Genomic DNA, 21,412 nt, shown 5'->3' on the forward strand with positions numbered 1-21,412 from the left:
AGAGGAGGGGAAGATGGAGAGGAGGAGAGAATGACAGACACCTGCAGACCTGCTTCACCGCCTGTGAAGTGACTCCCCTGCAGGTAGGGAGCTGATGGCTCGAACCGGGATCCTTAAACCGGGCCCATCCACTTTTATTGAACCCCACTCAATAGTGACATGAAAGTTCTCCACAATTTTATTCCAGTCCCTAGGAAGCAGTAGGTAGGAACAGTCAACAACTTCTTTGAAAGAACTGTTAGCAAGGATCATTTTGCTGAAACTTGTGGGTCAAATGTCTGTGGTATCTGCTGGATAGTGGAGGAGAGGTGCCACCTCACATGAGTAGTGAACAGTCTGGGGGCAATGACCCAAAATTCCTCCATCACAGCTGCAGGTGAAGAGGGTTGGGGGGGGGGGGTCAGGGCATCCCAGGGAGTGTTTTTTGTACAAGTCTGAGTCACTGTATATCATTTTCGGAAGAGGCACCAGACTGGTTGTCATCGGTGATTCTCTTCTCTCACTAACTTCCTTGCTCACCCCATGTTTTCTCGAAACCTATAGTAAGGCTTTTGTGCCAGAACTCAGTCCCTAGGATTCTGCATCACTTTGTCTCTGTTGATCACTACCACTCACTCATCTCTGACTTCAGAGGTAGAGTAATGGAGGAGACAACCTATATAGTCTCATTTGTCTGTCCATCGGGACTTTGTGGCACTGTAGAAGTACTCTGTCCTGCCCTCCCTCTTGAAATCCTATGACCTTTATGCCCCCCTCCAACTGAACAATCTTGCCTACTGTTGTACCAGAGTTTTTTCTGGTAGTCACTGAGGGCTCCTGTCTCACTGGGAGAAGAGAATGAGGACTATTGAAATCTCAGAACCTTTTGGGACTGAGATTGAGTGACACTCATCAGAGGTTCAGGGAAGATTCCTAGACTATAAGAATAAGAATTACGGCCATGAACATTACAAAAGATAAAGGGGTATCTGTAGGCCTGGTGAGACTGCTTTGTTGACTCTGGATTAAGGACAGGACTCTGTGATCCCACTGGAGGAAGGATAAAATATGGGAAGAAGGTGTTGGGTGACAGTAACTGGGGGAAAGCGTCCTCACATTATTTGAATCCAGAATGGACACAATGTGTCTTGAGAAAATATCCTCACACACAGAAAATCAAGCAAGAATTTAGGTGATGTGATATGACACAGTTACTAGGAGATATTAAAATAGACTGTAAAGCACAGAGACTAAGGACAGGCAGGTGGAATCTCTAAGGTCAGTAATGAATCTACAGAATTATATGATACAAAACAAACTGACTTTGGTTAAAAGAAAAAATCAATTGGGGCAACTTTCTAGAACTCCCCAAGAGAAGACATATCAGTTCAGAAATTTCCACATATAGATTTGATGGGAGCTCAAAGCTCATGTGATCTCTGGTGGGGACAGATGAGCATTTCAGTTGATGGGTAGAGATAGGACAATATGGTGTGAGGCAGATATCTTCATGACAGGCAGGGGCACAGGGAGTTTTGAGAGAAGATGATGGACAAGTGTTAAGGTTCAGGCTTAAGGGTTAGGGTTAGGGTTAGGGTTAGAGTTAGGGTTAGGAACATCGGGAGTTCTTTGAAGAAAAGAACAACCCATCTAACTGGGCAGTGAATCAGGAAACCCAGAGTGACCCTAGTGCATCCCCAGGAGTCTGTACCCAAATCAAGAATGAGGTCAGAAGCATCCATGAGAAACACCAACCTCTGACCTCCTCATTCTCCTCCATCCCATAGGTGGGCCCAAGTCAGCACCCTCAGTCACATTGTTCCCACCATCCACTGAGGAACTCAGCACCAACAAGGCCACACTGGTGTGTCTCATCAGTGACTTCTACCCTGGCAGTGTGACTGTGGGCTGGAAGGAAGATGGCACCACCATCACCAAAGGGGTGCAAACCACCAAGCCCTCCAAGCAGAGCAACAGCAAGTACGCAGCCAGCAGCTACCTGAGCCTGACAGCCAGTGACTGGAAATCTCATAGCTCATACAGCTGCCAGGTGACGCATGAAGGCAGCACCGTGGAGAAGACAGTGCGCCCCAGCTGAGTGTGAAGTCCCAGGCCCTCCTCGCCCCCATACTTGAGGATGGCTACACAGGGCCCTGGGTGGGTCTCTCCTTCCTCATTAACCATCCCCACCTCATCTGCCTGGATTCAACCAACTCTCAATAAAATGTCTTCACTTTAATCATATTGCATGCATTGTTGTGGTGTTTAGTATTACTGACAAACATGCCCAGGATCAGAGGTCATCACACTCTTTTGACCATGTGGGTAAAAGTCTACTAAAGTAGGTTTCTTTTTCACGTTTGTGTCCATGTCACACTACTCTGAAATGCTGAGAAAATATTCTGGGACAGGTAATTACAGCAGAAGCAAAGTGTGTACAGCACCATTTGTAATGTCTCATTTCCAGCTCTTCATTTAACCATATCCACCTGTATGAAGCTGATATGCACACACATAATCTAAGGAGCCTATGAGAGGGAGTCCTTTTAGGGATGCTGTGAAAATATGAGAGTGTGTGCTAAATATCACAGTATCAAAAGAGAAAACTGTTAGGTATGTGTGTCTCTGTGTGAGCACTCAAGTGATAGACCAGGACCAAGATAGGATCTCTCTGCTTAGGCCACAAACACAACAGAAGGTGTCCTATAATGGTGCATTGTTTTGTTGGTTTTTTTAAATTTTTGATATTTATTTATTTATTCCCTTTTTGTTGCCCTTGTTTTATTGTTATAGTTATTATTGTTGTTATTGATGTCATTGTTGTTGTATCTGAGAAATGGATAGAGATGGGGAAGACATAGAGGAGGAGAGAAAGACAGACACCTGCAGACCTGCTTCACCACTTGTGAAGTGGCCCCCTTGCAGATGGGGAACTGGAGGCTAGAATCAGGATCTTTATGCCAGTCCTTGTGCAATGGTACATTGTTTTAACCACTTCTAGACACACTCTATGCTAGCTGTGCTACATTCCATATATATAAAGACAGAGAAGGGCGGGGGGTAGATAGCATAATGGTGATGCAAAGAGTCTTTCATGCTTCAGGCTCCAAAGCCGCAGGTTCAATCCCTGGTACCATCATAAGCCAGAGCTGAACAGTGCTCTGGTAAATAAATAAATAAATAAATAAATAAATAAATAAATAAATAAATGCAGAAAGAGGACAAGGAAACAGCAGACTCCCACAATCAGAGCTCAGGAAAGAACCTCAGAGGACTGGGAGCAGATGGCCAACAACCTACCCTCAAGGGGCACACTCTGGGGCATCCCTACCTCATTCTACCCATACACCAGAGCATGAAGCATACCCATACACTATGCTTGAAAGGGGATTACACAGTCACCTTCACTGCAACCGCTCTCTTATCCAGTAAGAGCAGAGACACGGAAACTCAGCACCATACGGAAGGGTTTTGGTGCAACAGGGAAGTGTCCTTCTCCTCCCCAACTGCACTCCCTACTCCCAGTGCTGTCCTGGCATGGTCTCCCATGCTGAGTATATGGTGGTGACACCCAGGCCCCTTTCTATAGGTCTTTGCTTCTGCAGGTAGGACAGAGCTGGTTGAGGGAGGAAGAGTAAACAGGGTTTGAGCGTGTGTCACAGTGAACTTCATTCAACATAGGGACCTAGTTAATAGTCCAAGAGTGCCCCCATCTCTCCTCTTGGTTGTTATGTAGAGTGACATTTTGGGCAGAAATGCCCCTTCTTTCTATTTTATCTGTAGCTGATCTGAACACCAGGAGAGGTCTATAATATTTTCTCCTGTTACAGGGTCCTTCATGATATTAAAAATGTGCCCTCTTCTCAGACATCTGGTAAAGGGGTGATGGAATACTTCCCTGGAATGTAGTGTTCATTCTCAGAATTCAATGAAGCCCCCTCCCCTGTTCCATTGACGACATTTTCTCAACTCTCTTAGATGTTGGGCTCCCTTCAACAGGTTTTCTAGCTCAGAGTTCATGGAAAATAGAGACCTGAAGGCACAGAAAGGTGAGGACCTCAGGCTTGGGAACCACAGCACTGAAGTAGAAGCTTCTGGACACTTTCCAGTGGTGTGTCATTCTTGGATTCTGAAATCTTAAGCTTAGTCCTGCAGATTGTGAGGTTCAAGCAGAGTTCAGTATGTGTCGATAGGAAGAAGGAGAAAGTAGCAAACAAAAAAGCAAATTAAAGAGTTAGATAATTTGGCCTCAATGATGGGAGGAACAAAAAAGAAATGAAATCTATCAAGAAAAGCAAACGATAAGGTCGTCACCTCAAGACTGTCTTATGAGGGCTTGCAGACTGCTAGGAAGAGGTGGTAGGTAAAGGCTTTACTAGATAACTACATGGCCATCTCACTAAGATATTCCATAGTAAACTTCATAGGCAGACACTTCCTGGCTCAGATCACAGCATGCAGGCACCAGGCTGGTGTGCATACCATGCAGTGCTTGACACCCCTCAACCAGTAACCCTATTGGGATCACACAGGCCAGGTGGTATGAAATCCACTGTGGTCTCAGAACCCCTCTCACCACCATCTCAGTGGTTGAAAGATTAAAACTAGGACAGGTAGGAGAAACTAGGACCAATTAGCAGAAACTAAGATGTCCCTTACTCAGACAGATGATGTCCCAAGAGAGGCAGATACCCTGAGAAAACAGGGAGCCTCAGAGCTGATGCCCACAAGGACCAGGTCATGTTGAGTTGAGAGGCATGAGAACATGTTGTGGAAACTGAAGCCAAAGGACCCCAAAATATCAATATGATGACAGTGAGAGTCTCACAACAGGAAATGAATGATGGATGACTCACAACGCTTCCTGAATTCAGGAAGAAGGCACTGCCTGATCCCTGCCCAGAAACTGAGAGACCTGTACCAACATCAACGATGGGGGCAGGGACTCAAACTCAAGATTAAAAACCATTAAATCACCTCCTACCTCTATCACTGCAGGCGTCTAAGCATTGACACTGCTATCAGTCGAGCTGTTCCTATTGTCCCGAGGATCCCAATAGCAAGGAAAATGCATGGGAATATGTGTTCAATGGCTTATACCAAACATATACCTGTGACCTGGAAGGCAAGTGGCAACCCATTCAACCAAGGGCTTGGATACCACCAAGCCCTCAAACAAAAGTAACAGCAAGTATGTGGTCAGCAATTACCTGTGCCTATAACATGGTCAACAGGACTCTGGGGGTGCACCATGGAGAAGACTGTGTTGCTTACCATAACCATCTGCACCCCAACTCCCTGGACCCAAAAGGTTCCCAGGTTCAATCCGCAGAACCATCATAAGCCAGAGCTGAGTAGAGTTCTGGTCTTTTTATGTGTTTTTCACTCTGTCAGTTCTTTTCTCTCTCTGTCTCAAGTAAAAAAAAAAAAAAGAAGAAGAATTAAAAGAATGTTTCCAAAGCCACCTGGAAATATCCCTTTAATGTATTCCTATTGACTAGTTTTTCTTTCTCTGTACTTATAGAACATTTTTTTTACCCAATACTCAGAAGGAATATCATGAACATATTTTAGCTCTGCATACCATCCCTTAAAAACACTGTAAATACCCATGAAGAGAGCGCCTATGTATCCATGAAGAAATGCACCCAACCAGCCTTTTCCTACACAGTTGCTGACCAATGTACACTCAGGACAGACCCAATGTAAGAAATCCCCAAGAAACAAATGGCAGCAAACCTTGCATCCCAGTAGGAAGTCAGTGCAAGTTCTCATAGGCCACTTCTCTAAAGGACAATCACACTATAATTAGATGTCAGGAAACAACCTAAGTCATGATTTCACATAGGGTTCTATTCTGTCATTCAACACAAAACAGGCATTCTGCTTTTATCCATGCGACCTAACTTTCAGTGATAAAACTGACTTCACTAAAAAGTCATTCCTAGGACTACATGAAGATTTGGAAAACAGACATAAGAAAACAATTCTACTCAGAAAAATGGATAACTAGATACCAGCCTACTGTGACCAAGTGTCTTCATGGTGCATGACAGGGTTAAGGGCTGCATTTCAGGGGGAGCAGTCCCCTATGCAGCAGACACTCATCTGGCCTGACTTCCTTCATCACAGCTGCAGGTGGGGACATAGGGGGTGGGGCAGCACATATCATGAGGGATTTTTGTATGAAGCTTTATCACTGTGTGCTGTGTTCGGCGGAGGGACGAGGCTGACTGTCCTAGGTAAGTCGCTTATCCACCCTAATTCCCTGATGTTCTCAAGGTTTGAATGATTTTCTACTTTTTTTTCTACTTGTCCCCCTTATTCTATATCCTGTCACAGTCTATGTTCAAGCTTCCAACCAGAACCCTATGACCCTGACCTTTCCCCTCTTGTTCAGATTGTTTATTTTGTACTTTTGGTCACCACCAGTTCTTTATTTCTGACCCTAGATGGAGAGGAGTGGAAAGGATAACCTGTGGCTTTCTGTTTATCTACTAGGGTCATGCTGGTTTGCTTTACTTGCTCTTTACTCTCCTTTTTTAAAATTTTTTATTCACTTTGATCAAAATAGTCTTTGGTGGGGAGGGAGTAACAAACAGAGAGGCAGAACAAACAGAGACCACAGACTACAGAGGCCCTACAGAAGCATTAGAGTGACCCAGATCAGACCCAGGTGAGGAGGAGGACATACATGTCAAAGGATCACAGAAAATCCCAGAAGTTGTAGAACTAAGTAAGGAGAATCCAGCTGTTATGGGGTGAACTCACTTTCCAAGGCTTCCAGGGAACTCCGCTGAAGAGTTCAAAGCAAGCCTACCATAAGACCCTAACAAGGAGTGAGGATAAGAGGAGGATATGGTTCTCAGTTCAAAGTTTGATAAAGAGGGATAGTTGGTAATTATCTAATGGTACACATACTTAAGGAACAGGAGACCCTATTGAACAAAATCTTTAGTGGCATACCAAAGTCTCAGATGATGACTAAGAATATTGTATATGTTGTAGACTAAAAGAGTCTAAAGACAGAAATTGATCATGGAGTTTTCTCATTTTATTTAGAGATAAGAGTGAGATATCTTGATGGCAGGCAGGGGCCAATGCATTTTCAGAATGGATGATGGCAACTGTTAAGGTTCAGGCTTCCCAGAAATATGGTAGGTCTTTGAAGAAAGGAACAACCCATCTAACTGGGCAGTGAATCAGGAAACTCAAAGTGACCTTAGTGCATCCCCAGGAGTCTGTACCCACATCAAGAATGAGGTCAAGAGCATCCTTGAGAATCACCAACCTCTGACCTCTTCACTCTCCTCCATCCCACAGGTGGGCCCAAGTCAGCACCCTCAGTCACACTGTTCCCACCATCCACTGAGGAACTCAGCACCAACAAGGCCACACTGGTGTGTCTCATCAGTGACTTCTACCCTGGCAGTGTGACTGTGGGCTGGAAGGAAGATGGCACCACCATCACCAAAGGAGTGCAGACCACCAAGCCCTCCAAGCAGAGCAACAGCAAGTACGCAGCCAGCAGCTACCTGAGCCTGACAGCCAGTGACTGGAAATCTCATAGCTCATACAGCTGCCAGGTGACGCATGAAGGCAGCACCGTGGAGAAGACAGTGCGCCCCAGCTGAGTGTGAAGTCCCAGGCCCTCCTCGCCCCCATACTTGAGGATGGCTACACAGGACCCTGGGTGGGTCTCTCCTTCCACCTTAACCATCCCCACCTCATCTGCCTGGATTCAACCAACTCTCAATAAAATGTCCTCACTTTAATCATATTGCATGCATTGTTGTGGTGTTTAGTATTACTGATGAACATGCTCAGTATTAGAGGGCATCAAATTCTTTTGACCATGTGGAAAAAACTCTATAAAGTAGGTTCCATTTTTCACTTCTATGGGCATGTCACACTATTCCAATATAATTTTGAGAGGATATTATGGAACAGGGGAGAACAGCAGAAGCAAAACATGAGAATGCACACAATTTGTACTGTCCTCTTTCAACTGTTAATATAACTCATATCCAGTAATACAAGGCTGATACTCAGATCTTCTTTTGAGGAAGCTGTGAGTGGGTATCTCACTAGGGATGCTCTGACATGAGAGAGTGTGCTGAATAAGACACTATCAAAAGACAAAGCTGCCAGGTTTGTGTGGCAATGTGTCAGTTGTCACATGATGTGCAGGATGAGGGTATAGGTATAGGGTATAGGTATATTGAGGACCTAGCAGCCCATGGGATTCAAAATAGCAGGTCCCAGGTGAAGGTACAGTGTTTTATTTAATCTAAACAACATGTGCTAGTTGTCCTTATATTCAACATATGTAATTATAGACATACACACACAGAGAGAGAGAGAGAGGGAGAGAGAGAGAGAAGAGAACTGGGTGGGGGGAGGGTAAGGGAATAACAAATTCCACACTTAGACACCAGGAAGAAACTCAGAGTTCTGGGAGCAGAATAGCCAACAACATATCCTCAAGGGTCACCCTTTGGTCCTTGCCAGTCTCATTCTACAATCCACAAGCACATAAAGGTGTCTTGGAAAGGGAATACACACTGACTATTGCCACACATTCTACCTTATCCAGTGGGAGCAGGAACACTGGATCTCAGCACCTCAAGAAGGGTCTCAGTGCTACAAGGAAGTGTACTTCTCAACCCCCACTCTCCACTGCACTCTCCACTCCTATTGCAATTCTGGCAGGATACCCCATGCAGAGGGTGTGGTGACACCCAGGCCCTTTTCTACAACTCTATTAACTGTAGGTAGGAAAAAAGCTAGGTTAGGACAGAGGAGAAAACATGACCTCTGTCTGACTGTGTCCACTGACAGCTTTGTTCAGAAGAGGGAAACTAGCTAAATGTTCAGGGTGAGTATTATCAAAATACTATCAAAATAGCAGCTTAAAATCAAATTAATTAGTCATATTCACATTGAATATGTCATAAATACCATAATCTGGTTAACATATGGGAGTTCATTACTCTTTTCTAACCTTTACTTCATGTATGAGCACAAAATGATTGAAATTCTCATATGCAGGCATGTGTTTTAATCTTTTCATTTCAAATTATTATATCAATTTCCTTTCATAATATCAACATGATATATACTCTGACCTTCTAATCTGCAGCTGAGTGAATTCCTCTCTTCCTGCTTTTTTTCTGTAAAGTGCCTCTTAGATAAGGAATAAATGTGCACTAGGTGGTGGCAGACATGGTAGAAACTGAATTATTCATGCTAAGGATATGGGTAAAGGTCCTGCTTCCCAAACTGTAGAGGACAAGTTTCCCAGTGTTAGAGTAGTGGTCTGGGGATCTCTCCTTAACTCCTATCTCTTTATGTTTCTATTCACCTACCTTACTAGTATCAAAAACAAACAAAAAATGGCAAAAGAAAAATTGGTATGTGGGAAGTAGCGTTGAAGTCATACAAGCATGCAGTCACAGTGATAAATAACAATGATGCAAAAAAGGAGGAGGAGGAGGAGAAGAAGGAGAAAAAGAAGGAGGAGGAGGAGGAGGAGGAAGAGGTGGAAGAGGAGGATAAGGAAAAGGAGAAGAAATTTTTTAAGTGAAAGTATTTGATAAGAATGTGTCCAAGCCTGGGTAATGAGTATAGTGGTTAGGCATCAATATTTAGTGTCAGAGGCAACAAAATTCCCAGGTTCAGTACCCAGCACCACCATAAGCTAGAGCTAAGCAGGGTTATGAGATTTGTGTGTCTTCTTTCTCTTTATCAGTTCTTCTCATTCTTTCTAAAATAAAACATAAAAATTATTATTTTAAAAATAGAATGTTTACTTTTTTTACTTTCTTTATTGGGAGATCAATGTTTTACAGTCTCAAGTAAATACAATAGTTTGTACATGCATAACATTTCTCATTTTTCAAAATCATAATATAACACCCACTAGGTCCTCTCTCATCTTTTTGGGCCCATATTCTGTCCCTACCCCACCCAAGATTCTTTTACTTTGGTGCAATACACCAAGTCCAGGTCCTACTTGTGTTTTCACTTCTGATCTTGTTTTACATCTTCTGCCTGAGCACTCTCATATCATCCCATATTCATCCTTCTGTTTCACACTTATTTCACTTAACATGATTTCTTCAAGCTCCATCCAAAATGGGCTGAAAATGGTGAAGTCATCATTTTTAATAGCTGAGTAGTACTCCACTGTGTATATATACCACAACTTGCTCAGTCACTCATCTGTTGGTGGTCACATGGGTTGCTACCAGGTTTTGGCTATTACAAATTGTGCTGCTATGAACATAGGAATACACAAATCTTTTTTGGATGGGTGTGTTAGATTCCTTAGGATATATCCCCATAAAGGAATTCCAGGATCATAGGGTAGGGTGACTTCTAGCCTTCTGAGAGTTCTCCAGACAGCTCTGCACAGAGGTTAGACCAATTTACATTCATACCAGTAGTGAAGGAGGGTTCCTTTGACCACACAACCTCTCCAGCATTTGTTGCTCCTACCTTTTCTGATGTATGACATTCTCATAGGAGTGAAATGGTATCTCAGTGTTGTCTTTATTAAAAATAGAATTTTTTCTAAGATAACTAAAAGCATCCATTTAGTGAATTCTTATTGACTTGTTTTCTTTCTCTGTCTAACAGGCCATTTTATTACCCAGGGCTCAACAGGAATGAATATCATGGACATATTTAACTTCGCATTCCAGCCCTTATAAACACTGAATGTATCCTGAAAAAAGCTCCCATGTATCCATGAAGAAAAATACTACTAACCTGGCTTTACCTACAAAAAACTTGATCAACATACACTCAGGAAAGACCCAAAGTAAGAAATCACCAAGGAACATATGGCTGAGATCCCAGCAGCCAGTAGGAATTCAGTGCAAGTTCCCTGAGACCACAACTCTAAAGGACTAACTCATCCTACTTAGATGTCAGGCACCACCCAAGCCATGATATCACAAGGTGTTCCATATGCCAGTCAACATTAAAGAGTCATTCTGCTTTTATCCCTTTTATCCCTGACTTAACTTTTAATGACATGAATGACATCACAATAAACTCATTCCTAACCCTACATGGAGATTTGGAAAACAGACCTAAGAAAACAATTCTACTCAGAAAAATGGATAACTGGATACCAATCTACTGAGACCACAGGTCTTCTTGGCACATGACAGGGTTAAGGGCTGCATTTCAGGGGAAGCAGTCCCCTATGCAGCAGACACTCATCTGGCCTGACTTCCTTCATCACAACTGCAGGTGGGGACATAAGGGGTGGGGCAGCACATACCATGAGGGATTTTTGTATGAAGCTTTATCACTGTGTTTTGTGTTCGGCGGAGGGACGAGGCTGACCGTCACAGGTAAGTCCCTTATCCAAACTAATTCCCTGATGTTCTCAAGGTTTGAGTGATTTTCTACTTGTCCCCCTTATTCTATATCCTATCACACTCCATGTTCAAGCTTCCAACCAGAAGCCTATGACCCTGACCTTTCCCCTCTTATTCAGATTGTTTATTTTGTGCTTTTAGTCACCACCAGTTCTTTACTTCTGACCCTAGATGGAGAGGAGTGGAAAGGATGACCTGTTGCTTTCTGTTTATCTACTATGTTGGTTTCCTTTACTTGCTCTTTTCTCTCCTTTTTGTATTTTTTACTCACTTTGATCAAAATAGTCTTAGGTGGGAGGGAGTAAAAAGGAACTCTTTCTTGAGAGGCAGAACAAACAGGGACCACAGACTAGAGAGGCCCTACAGAAACATTAGAGTGACCCAGATCAGACCCAGGTGAGGAGGAGGACATACATGTCAAAGGATCATAGAAGATGCCAGAAGTTGTAGATCTGGGGATGGAGAATCCAGCTGTTATTGAGGGGAACCTACTTACCAAGACTTCCAGGGGACTTTGATGAAGAGTTCAAAGCAATCCTGACCATGAGATCCTAACAATGAGTGAGGATAAGATTCTCAGTTCAAAATTTGTTGAAGCGGGATAGTTGGTAATTTTGTAATGGGACATTCAAGGAACAGGAGACCCTACTGAATAAAATGTTTAGTGGCATTACCAAAGTCTCAGATGATGACTAAGTATATTGTATATGTTGTAGACTAAAAGAGTCTAAAGACAGAAATTCATCATCCAGTTTTCCCATTTTATTCAGAGATAAGGGTGAGATATCTTGATGGCAGGCAGGGGCCCATGCATTTTCAGAATAGGTGATGGCAAATGTTAAGGTTCAGGCTTCCCAGGAATATAGGAGTTCTTTGAAGAAAGGTATAATCCATTTAACTGGGCAGTGAATCAGGAAACTCAGTGACCCTAGTGCATCCCCAGGAGTCTGTACCCACATCAAGAATGAGGTCAAGAGCATCCTTGAGAATCACCAACCTCTGACCTCTTCACTCTCCTCCATCCCACAGGTGGGCCCAAGTCAGCACCCTCAGTCACACTGTTCCCACCATCCACTGAGGAACTCAGCACCAACAAGGCCACACTGGTGTGTCTCATCAGTGACTTCTACCCTGGCAGTGTGACTGTGGGCTGGAAGGAAGATGGCACCACCATCACCAAAGGAGTGCAGACCACCAAGCCCTCCAAGCAGAGCAACAGCAAGTACGCAGCCAGCAGCTACCTGAGCCTGACAGCCAGTGACTGGAAATCTCATAGCTCATACAGCTGCCAGGTGACGCATGAAGGCAGCACCGTGGAGAAGACAGTGAGCCCCAGCTGAGTGTGAAGTCCCAGGCCCTCCTCGCCCCAAAACTTGAGGATGGCTACACAGGACCCTGGGTGGGTCTCTCCTTCCACCTTAACCATCCCCACCTCATCTGCCTGGATTCAACCAACTCTCAATAAAATGTCCTCACTTTAATCATATTGCATGCATTGTTGTGGTGTTTAGTATTACTGATAAACATGCCCAGGATGAGAGGGCATCACAATCTTTTCACCATGTGGGAAAAACTCTGTAAAGTAGGTTCCATTTTCACTTATATGGGCATGTCACACTACTCCAATATAATTTTGAGAGGATATTATGGAATGGGGAAGTACAGCAGAATCAAAACATGAGAATGCACACAATTTGTACTTTCTTCTTTCAACTATTAATATGACTCATATCCAGCAATACAAGGTTGATACCCAGATCGTTATATGAGGAAGCTGTGAGTGGGTATCTGACTAGGGACACTCTGACATGAGAGAGTGTGCTGAATAAGACACTGTATCAATAAACAAAGCTGTCAGGATTGTGTGGCACTGTGTCAGCTGTCACATGATGGGCAGAACAAGGGTATAGATATATTGAGGACCTAGCAGCCCATGGGACTCAAAACAGCAGTTCCCAGGCAAAGTCTGTGATTAGATCACAGTATGTGATCTAAACAATTTATGCTAGTTGTCCTTATGTTCAGCATATGTAATCATAGACACACACACACATACATACACAGAGAGAGAGAGAGAAAGAGAGAGAGAGTGAGAAAGAGAGAGAGAGAGAGAAGAGAACCGGGTCGGGGGAGGGCAAGGGAATAACAAATTCCACACTTACTCACTAGGAAGAAACTCAGAGTTCTGGGAGCAGAACATCTAACAACCTATCCTCAAGGGTCACCCTTTGGCCCTTGCCAGTCTCTTTCTACAATCCACAAGCACATAAAGGTGTCTTGGAAGGGGACAACACAGTATCTATTGCCACACATTCTACCTTATCCAGTGGGAGCAGGAACACTGGATCTCAGCACCTCAAGAAGGGTCTCAGTGCTACAAGGAAGTGTACTTCTCCACCCCCACTCTCCACTGCACTCTCCACTCCTATTGCTGTTCTGACAAGATAGCCTTGCAGAGGGTATGATGACACCCAGGCCCTTTCTACAACTCTCTTAACTGCAGGTAGTAATAGAGCTGGGGGAGGACAGAGGAGAAAACATGACCTCTGTCTGACTGTGTGACACTGTCAGCTTTGTTCAGAAGAAGGAAACCAGCTAAATGTCCAGGCTGAGTACTATCAATATAGCAGCTTACAGTCAAATAGTATTTAGTCATATTCACATTGAATATGTCATAAATATCATAATCTGGTTAATATATGGGAGATCATTATTCTTTTCTAATCTTTACTTCATGTATGAACACAAAATGATTGAAATTCTCATATGCAGGCATGTGTTTTAATATTTTCATTTCAAATTATTGTATTAATTTCCTTTCTTAATATCATCATGATATATACTCTGACCTTCTAATCTGCAGCTGAGTGAATTCCTCTCTTCCTGTTTTTTTTTCTGTAATGTGCCTTTTTGATAAGGAATAAACGTGCACTAGGTGGTGGCAGACATGGTAGAAACTGAATTTTTCATGCTAAGGATCTGGGTAAAAGTCCTGTCCCAAACTGTAGAGGACAAGTTTCCCAGTGTTAGAGTAGTGGTCTGGGTATTTCTCCTTAACTCCTATCTCTTTATGTATCTATTCACCTTCCTTACTAGTATCAAAAACAAACAAAAAATGACAAAAGAAAAATTGGCAAGTGGGAAGTGACACTGAAGTCATACAAGTACCCAGTCACAGTGATAACAATGATGCAAAAAACAAAAAAAGAAGGAGAAGAAGGAGGAAGTGGAGGAGGAGTACAAGGAAGAGATGAGAAGGAGGTGGAGGAGAAGGAGGTTAAGGAAAAGGAGTAGAACTTTTTTAAGTAAAAGTATTTGATAAGAATGTGTCCAAGGCTGGGTAATGAGTATAGTGGTTAGGCAAAAATATTTAATGTCAGAAGCAACAAAACTCCCAGGTTCAGTACCCAGCACCACCATAAGTTAGAGTGGAGGAGTGTTCTGAGATTCTGTGTCTTTTTTCTTTTTATCAGTTCTTCTTATTCTCTCTAAAACAAAAAATAAAAATTATTATTTTCAAAATATAACGTTTTCTTTTTTTTTTACTTTTTTATTGGGAGATTAATGTTTTACAGTAAAAGGAAATACAATAGTTCTACATGCATAACATTTCTCAGTTTTTCACATAAGAATACAACCCCCACTAGGTCCTCTGTCATCTTTTTGGGCCCATACTCTGTCCCCACACCACCCAAGAGTCTTTTACTTTGGTGCAATACACCAACTCCAGGTCCTACTTCTGATTTCTCTTCTGATCTTGTTTTACAGCTTCTGCCTAAGAACTCTTATATCATCCCATATTCATCCTTCTGTGTTAGACTTATTTCACGTAACATGATTTCTTCAAGCTCCATCCAAGATGGGCTGAAAATGGTGAAGTCACCATTTTTAATAGCTGAGAAGTACTCCATTGTGTATATATATCACAACTTCCTCAGCCACTCATCTGTTGCTGGACACAGGTTTTGGCTATTACAAATTGTGATGCTATGAACATAGGTATATATAAATATTTTTTGGATGGGTGTGTTAGGTTCCTTAGGATATATCCTCAAGAAATGAATTCCAGAATCATAGGGTAGGTTCACTTTTAGCCTTCTGAGAGTTCTCCATACTGCTTTACACAGAGGTTTGACCAATTTACATTCACACCAGCAGTGAAGAAGGATTCCTTTGACTACACAACCTCTCCAGCATTTGCTGCTCCTACCTTTTCAGATGTATGGCATTCTCATAGGAGTGAAATGGTATCTCAGTGTTATCTTTATTAAAAATAGAATGTTTTCTAAGATAACTAAAAACATCCATTTAAGGAATTCTTATTGACTTGTTTTCTACCTCTGTCCAACAGGCCATTTTCTTCACCCAATGCTCAACAGGAATAAATATCATGGACATATTTTAGTTTTACATACCATCCCTTATAAACACTGAATGTATCCCTGAAGAGAGCTCCCATGTATCCATGAAAAAAAAATACTTCTAACCTGGTTTTACCTACACAGAACTTGATCAACACACTCTCAGGAAAGACCCAAAGTAAGAAATCACCAAGGAACATATGGCTGAGATCCCAGCAGCCAGTAGGAAGTCAGTGCAAGACCCCAGGAGCCACTTTTCTAAAGGACTATCTCATCCTACTTAGATGTCAGGCAACACCCAAGCTATAATATCACAAGGTGTTCCATTATGCCAATCAACATTAAAGAGTCATTCTGCTTTTATCCCTGTGATTTAACTTTAGTGACATGAATGACATCACAATAAACTCATTCCTAACCCTACATGGAGATTTGGAAAACAGACCTCAGAAAACAATTCTACTCAGAAAAATGGATAACTGGATACCAACCTACTGAGACCACAGGTCTTCTTGGTACATGACAGGGTTAAGGGCTGCATTTCAGGGGGAGCAGTCCCCTATGCAGCAGACACTCATCTAGCCTGACTTCCTTCATCACAGCTGCAGGTGGGGACATAGGGGGTGGGGCAGCACATACCATGAGGGATTTTTGTGTGAAGCTTTATCACTGTGTGAGGTTTTCGGCGGAGGGACAAGGCTGACCGTCACAGGTAAGTCCCTTATCCAAACTAATTCCCTGATGTTCTCAAGGTTTGAGTGATTTTCTACTTGTCCCCCTTATTCTGTATCCTGTCACAGTCCATGTTCAAGATTCCAACTGGAAGCCTATGACCCTGACCTTTCCCCTCTTGTTCAGATTGTTTATTTTCTGCTTTTGATCACCATCAGTTCTTTACTTCCGACCCTAGATGGAGAGGAGTGGAAAGGATGACCTGTTCCTTTCTGTTTAACTCCTAGGGTCATGCTGGTTTCCTTTACTTGCTCTGTTCTCTCTCTTTTTTTTATTAACTTTGATCAAAATAGTCTTTGGTGGGGAGGGAGTAAAAAGGAACCCTTTCTTGAGAGGCAGAACAAACAGGGACCACAGACTAGAGAGGCCTGACAGAATCATTAGAGTGACCCAGTTCAGACCCAGGTCAGGAGGATATACATGTCAAAGGATCATAGCAGATGTCAGAAGTTGTAGATCTGGGGATGGAGTATCTAGCTGTTTTTGAGGTGAACCCACTTAACAAGGCTTCCAAGGGGCTCCGCTGAAGAGTTCAAAGCAAGCCTGACCATGAGATCCTAACAAGGAGTGAGAATCAGAGGAGGATAAGATTCTCAGTTCAAAATTTGTTGAAAAGGGATAGTTGGTAATTGTCTTATAGGATACTTAATTAAGGAACAGGAGACCCTATTGAACAAAATGTTTAGTGGCATTACCAAAGTCTCAGATGATGACTAAGTATATTGTATATGTTGTAGACTAAAAGAGTCTAAAGACAGAAATTGATCATGGAGTTTTCTCATTTTATTCAGACATAAGGGTGAGATATCATGATGGCAAGCAGGGGCCGATATATTTTCAATGGGTGATGGCAAATATTAAGGTTCAGGCTTCCCAGGAATATGGGAGTTCTTTGAAGAAAGGAACAACCCATCTAACTGGGCATTGAAGCAGGAAACACAGAGTAACCCTAGTGCATGCCCAGGAGTCTGTACCCAAATCAAGAATGAGGTCAAGAGCATCCTTGAGAATCACCAACCTCTGACCTCTTCACTCTCCTCCATCCCACAGGTGGGCCCAAGTCAGCACCCTCAGTCACACTGTTCCCACCATCCACTGAGGAACTCAGCACCAACAAGGCCACACTGGTGTGTCTCATCAGTGACTTCTACCCTGGCAGTGTGACTGTGGGCTGGAAGGAAGATGGCACCACCATCACCAAAGGGGTGCAGACCACCAAGCCCTCCAAGCAGAGCAACAGCAAGTACGCAGCCAGCAGCTACCTGAGCCTGACAGCCAGTGACTGGAAATCTCATAGTTCATACAGCTGCCAGGTGACGCATGAAGGCAGCACCGTGGAGAAGACAGTGCGCCCCAGCTGAGTGTGAAGTCCCAGGCCCTCCTCGCCCCCATACTTGAGGATGGCTACACAGGACCTGGGTGGGTCTCTCCTTCCACCTTAACCATCCCCAACCCATCTGCCTGGATTCAACCAACTCTCAATAAAATGTCCTCACTTTAATCATATTGATGCATTGTTGTGGTGTTTAGTATTACTGACAAACATGCCCAGGATCAGAAGGTATCACACTCTTTTGACCATATGGAAAAACTCTATAAAGTAGGTTCCATTTTCACTTATATGGGCATGTCACACTACTCCAATATAATTTTAAGAGGGTATTATGGAAAAGGGGAATACAGCAGAAACAAAAGAAAGGAATGCACACAATATGTACTTTCTTCTTTCAACTATTAATATAACTCATATCCAGCAGTACAAAGTTGATACCCAGATCTTTTTCTGAGGAAGCTGTGAGTGGGTATCTCACTTGGATGGTCTGACATGAGAGAGTGTGCTGAATAAGACACTGTATCAAAAGACAAAGCTGCCAGGTTTGTGTGTCACTGTGTCAGCTGTCACATGGTGGGCAGAACAAGGGTATAGATATATTGAGGACCTAACAGCCCATGGGACTCAAACAGCAGTTCCCAGGAAAAGGTACAGTTGATCTAATCTAAACAATCTATGCTAGTTGTCCTTATGTTCAATATATGTAATCATAGACACACACACACACACACACATATGCGTACGGGCATGTGCAGAGAGAAGAGAGGAGAACCGGGTCGGAGGAGGGCAAGGGAATAACAAATTCCACACTTAGACACCAGTAAGATACTCAGAGTTCTGGGAGCAGATAGCCAACAACCTACCCTCAAGGGCCACCTTTTGGCCAATGCCAGTCTCATTCTACAATCCACAAGCACATAAAGGTGTCTTGGAAGGGGACTACACACTGACTATTGCCACACATTCTACCTTATCCAGGGAGAGCAGGAACATTGATCTCAGCACCTCAAGAAAGGTCTCAGTGCTACAAGGAAGTGTACTTCTCAATCCCCACTCTCCACTGCACTCTCCACTCCTATTGCTGTTCTGACAAGATATCTGTGCAGAGGGTATGATGACACCCAGGTCCCTTTCCACAAATCTATAACTGCAGGTAGTAATAGAGCTGGGGGAGGACAGAGGAGAAAACATGACCTCTGTCTGACTGTGTGTCACTGACAGCTTTGTTCAGAAGAGGGAAACTAGCTAATTGTCCAGGCTGAGTACTATCAACATAGCAGCTTACAGTCAAATAGTAATTAGTCATCTTCACATTGAATATGTCATAAATACCATAATCTGGTTAATATATGGGAGTTCATTATTCTTTTCTAATCTTTACTTCATGTATGAACACAAAATGATTGAAATTCTCATATGCAGGCATGCGTTTTAATATTTTCATTTCAAATTATTATATTAATTTCCTTTCATAATATCAACATGATATATACTCTGACCTTCTAATCTGCAGCTGAGTGAATTCCTCTCTTCCTGTTTTTTTTTTCTGTAAAGTGCCTCTTAGATAAGGAATAAACGTGCACTAGGTGGTGGCAGACATGGTAGAAACTGAATTTTTCATGCTAAGGATCTGGGTAAAAGTCCTGCTTCCCAAACTGCAGAGGACAAGTTTCCCAGTGTTAGAGTAGTGGTCTGGGGATCTCTCCTTAACTCCTATCTCTTTATGTATCTATTCACCTACCTTACTAGTATCAAAAACAAACAAAAAATGGCAAAAGAAAAATTGGCAAGTGGGAAGTGACATTGAAGTCATACAAGTACCCAGTCACAGTGATAACAATGATGCAAAAAAAAAAATAGGAGGAGGAAGAGGAGGAGGAGGAGTACAAGGAAGAGGAGGAGGAGAAGAAGAAGGAGGAGGAGAAGGAAGAGGAGGAGGAGAAGGAGGAGGAGGAGGAGAAGGAGGAGGAGGAGAAGAAGAAGGAGGTTAAGGAAAAGGAGAAGAACTTTTTTAAGTAAAAGTATTTGATAAGAATGTGTCCAAGGCTGGGTAATGAGTATAGTGGTTAGGCATCAATATTTAGTGTCAGGGGCAACAAAACTCCCAGGATCAGTACCCAGCACCACCATAAGCTAGAGCTGAGCAGTGTTCTGAGATTTCTGTGTCTTTTTTCGCTTTATCAGTTCTTCTTATTCTCTCTAAAACAAAAAATAAAAATTATTTTTTAAAAATAGAATATTTTCTTTTTTCTACTTTCTTTATTGGGAAATTAATGTTTTACATTCAAAAGTAAATACAATAGTTTGTATGTGCGTAAAATGTCTCAGTTTTCTACATAATAATACAACCCCCACTAGGTCCTCTAGTGTATTTGGGCCAAGACTCCATCTCCACCCCACCCCAGAGTCTTTTACTTTGGTGCAATACACCAAGTCCAGGTTCTACTTGCGATTTCTCTTCTGGTCTTGTTTTACAACTTCTGCCTGAGCACTCTCACATCGCCCCTTATTCATCCTTCTGTTTCACACTTATTTCACTCAACATAGTTTCTTCAAGCTCCATCCAAGATGGACTGAAAATGGTGAAGTCGCCATTTTTAATAGCTGAGTAGTACTCCACTAGGTATATATATCACAACTTGCTCAGCCACTCATCTGCTGTTGGATACCTGGGGTGCTTCCAGGTTTTGGCTATGGCAAATTGTGATGCTATGAACATAGGTATACACAAATCTTTTTTGGATGGGTGTGTTAGGTTCCTTAGGATATATCCCCAAGAAATGAATTCCAGAATCATAGGGTAGGTTCACTTCTAGCCTTCTGAGAGTTCTGCAGACTGCTCTGCACAGAAGTTGGACCAATTTACATTCACACTAGCAGTGAAGGAGGGTTCCTTTGAACCCACAACCTTCCAGTATTTGTTGCTCCTACCTTTTCAGATGTATGGCACTCTCGTAGGAGTGAAATGGTATCTCAGTGTTGTCTTTATTAAAAATAGAATGTTTTCTAAGATAACTAAAAACATCCATTTAATGAATTCTTATTGACTTGTTTTCTATCTCTGTCCAACAGGCCATTTATTTAACCCAATGCTCAACAGTAATGAATATCATGGACATATTTTAGCTTTACATACCATCCCTTATAAACACTGAATCCCTGAAGAGAGCTCCCATGTATCCAGGAAGAAAAATTCTGCTAACCTCGCTTTTCCTACACAGAACTTAATCAAAATACACTCAGGAAAGACACAAAGTAAGATCAACAAGGAACATATGGGTGAGATCCTAGCAGCCAGTAGGAAGTCAGTAAAAGTTCCCTGAGGCCACTTTTCTAAAGGACTAACATCCTACCTAGATGTCAGGCAACACTCCAAGCCATGATTTCACAAAGTGTTCCATTATGCCAATCAACATTAAAGAGTCATTCTGCTTTTATCCCTGTGACTTAACTTTTAGTGACATGAATGACATCACAATAAAATCTTTCCTAACCCTAGATGGAGATTTGGAAAACAGACCTAAGGAAACAATTCTACTCAGAAAAATGGATAACTGGATACTAACCTACAGAGACCACAGGTCTTCTTGGTACATCACAGGGTTAAGGGCTGC

At 42.6% G+C, this 21,412-nt stretch overlaps 2 protein-coding genes and 3 gene segments (V, D, J or C); all 5 read left to right on the plus strand.

The window, feature by feature from the left end:
* LOC132539042 (immunoglobulin lambda-1 light chain-like) overlaps window positions 1-2,218 on the plus strand; it is a 33,190-nt gene extending 30,972 nt beyond the window's left edge. Inside the window, exons 4-5 of the mRNA XM_060192653.1 lie at window positions 463-485; window positions 1,767-2,218. Coding sequence (XP_060048636.1) covers window positions 463-485; window positions 1,767-2,077 — 334 coding nt within the window. The 3' untranslated portion in view covers window positions 2,078-2,218. The remainder of the gene's footprint in view (window positions 1-462; window positions 486-1,766) is intronic.
* LOC103118610 (immunoglobulin lambda variable 8-61-like) overlaps window positions 1-7,754 on the plus strand; it is a 583,882-nt gene extending 576,128 nt beyond the window's left edge. Inside the window, 2 exon segments of the V gene segment in view lie at window positions 6,184-6,221; window positions 7,303-7,754. Coding sequence covers window positions 6,184-6,221; window positions 7,303-7,613 — 349 coding nt within the window.
* LOC103118591 (immunoglobulin lambda-1 light chain-like) overlaps window positions 1-12,853 on the plus strand; it is a 397,547-nt gene extending 384,694 nt beyond the window's left edge. Inside the window, 2 exon segments of the V gene segment in view lie at window positions 11,308-11,345; window positions 12,402-12,853. Coding sequence covers window positions 11,308-11,345; window positions 12,402-12,712 — 349 coding nt within the window.
* The window catches only part of LOC132539107 (Ig lambda chain C region-like), a 304,786-nt gene extending 286,815 nt beyond the window's left edge, over window positions 1-17,971 (plus strand). The window contains 2 exon segments of the C gene segment in view: window positions 16,411-16,445; window positions 17,516-17,971. Coding sequence covers window positions 16,411-16,445; window positions 17,516-17,826 — 346 coding nt within the window.
* The window catches only part of LOC103118563 (immunoglobulin lambda-1 light chain-like), a 350,334-nt gene that overhangs the window by 327,210 nt on the left and 1,712 nt on the right, over window positions 1-21,412 (plus strand). The gene's annotated exons all lie outside the window — the stretch shown is intronic.

This window comes from Erinaceus europaeus, chromosome 6 (genome assembly GCF_950295315.1).
Source record: "Erinaceus europaeus chromosome 6, mEriEur2.1, whole genome shotgun sequence".
In the NCBI taxonomy this organism is placed as follows: Eukaryota; Metazoa; Chordata; class Mammalia; order Eulipotyphla; family Erinaceidae; genus Erinaceus; species Erinaceus europaeus.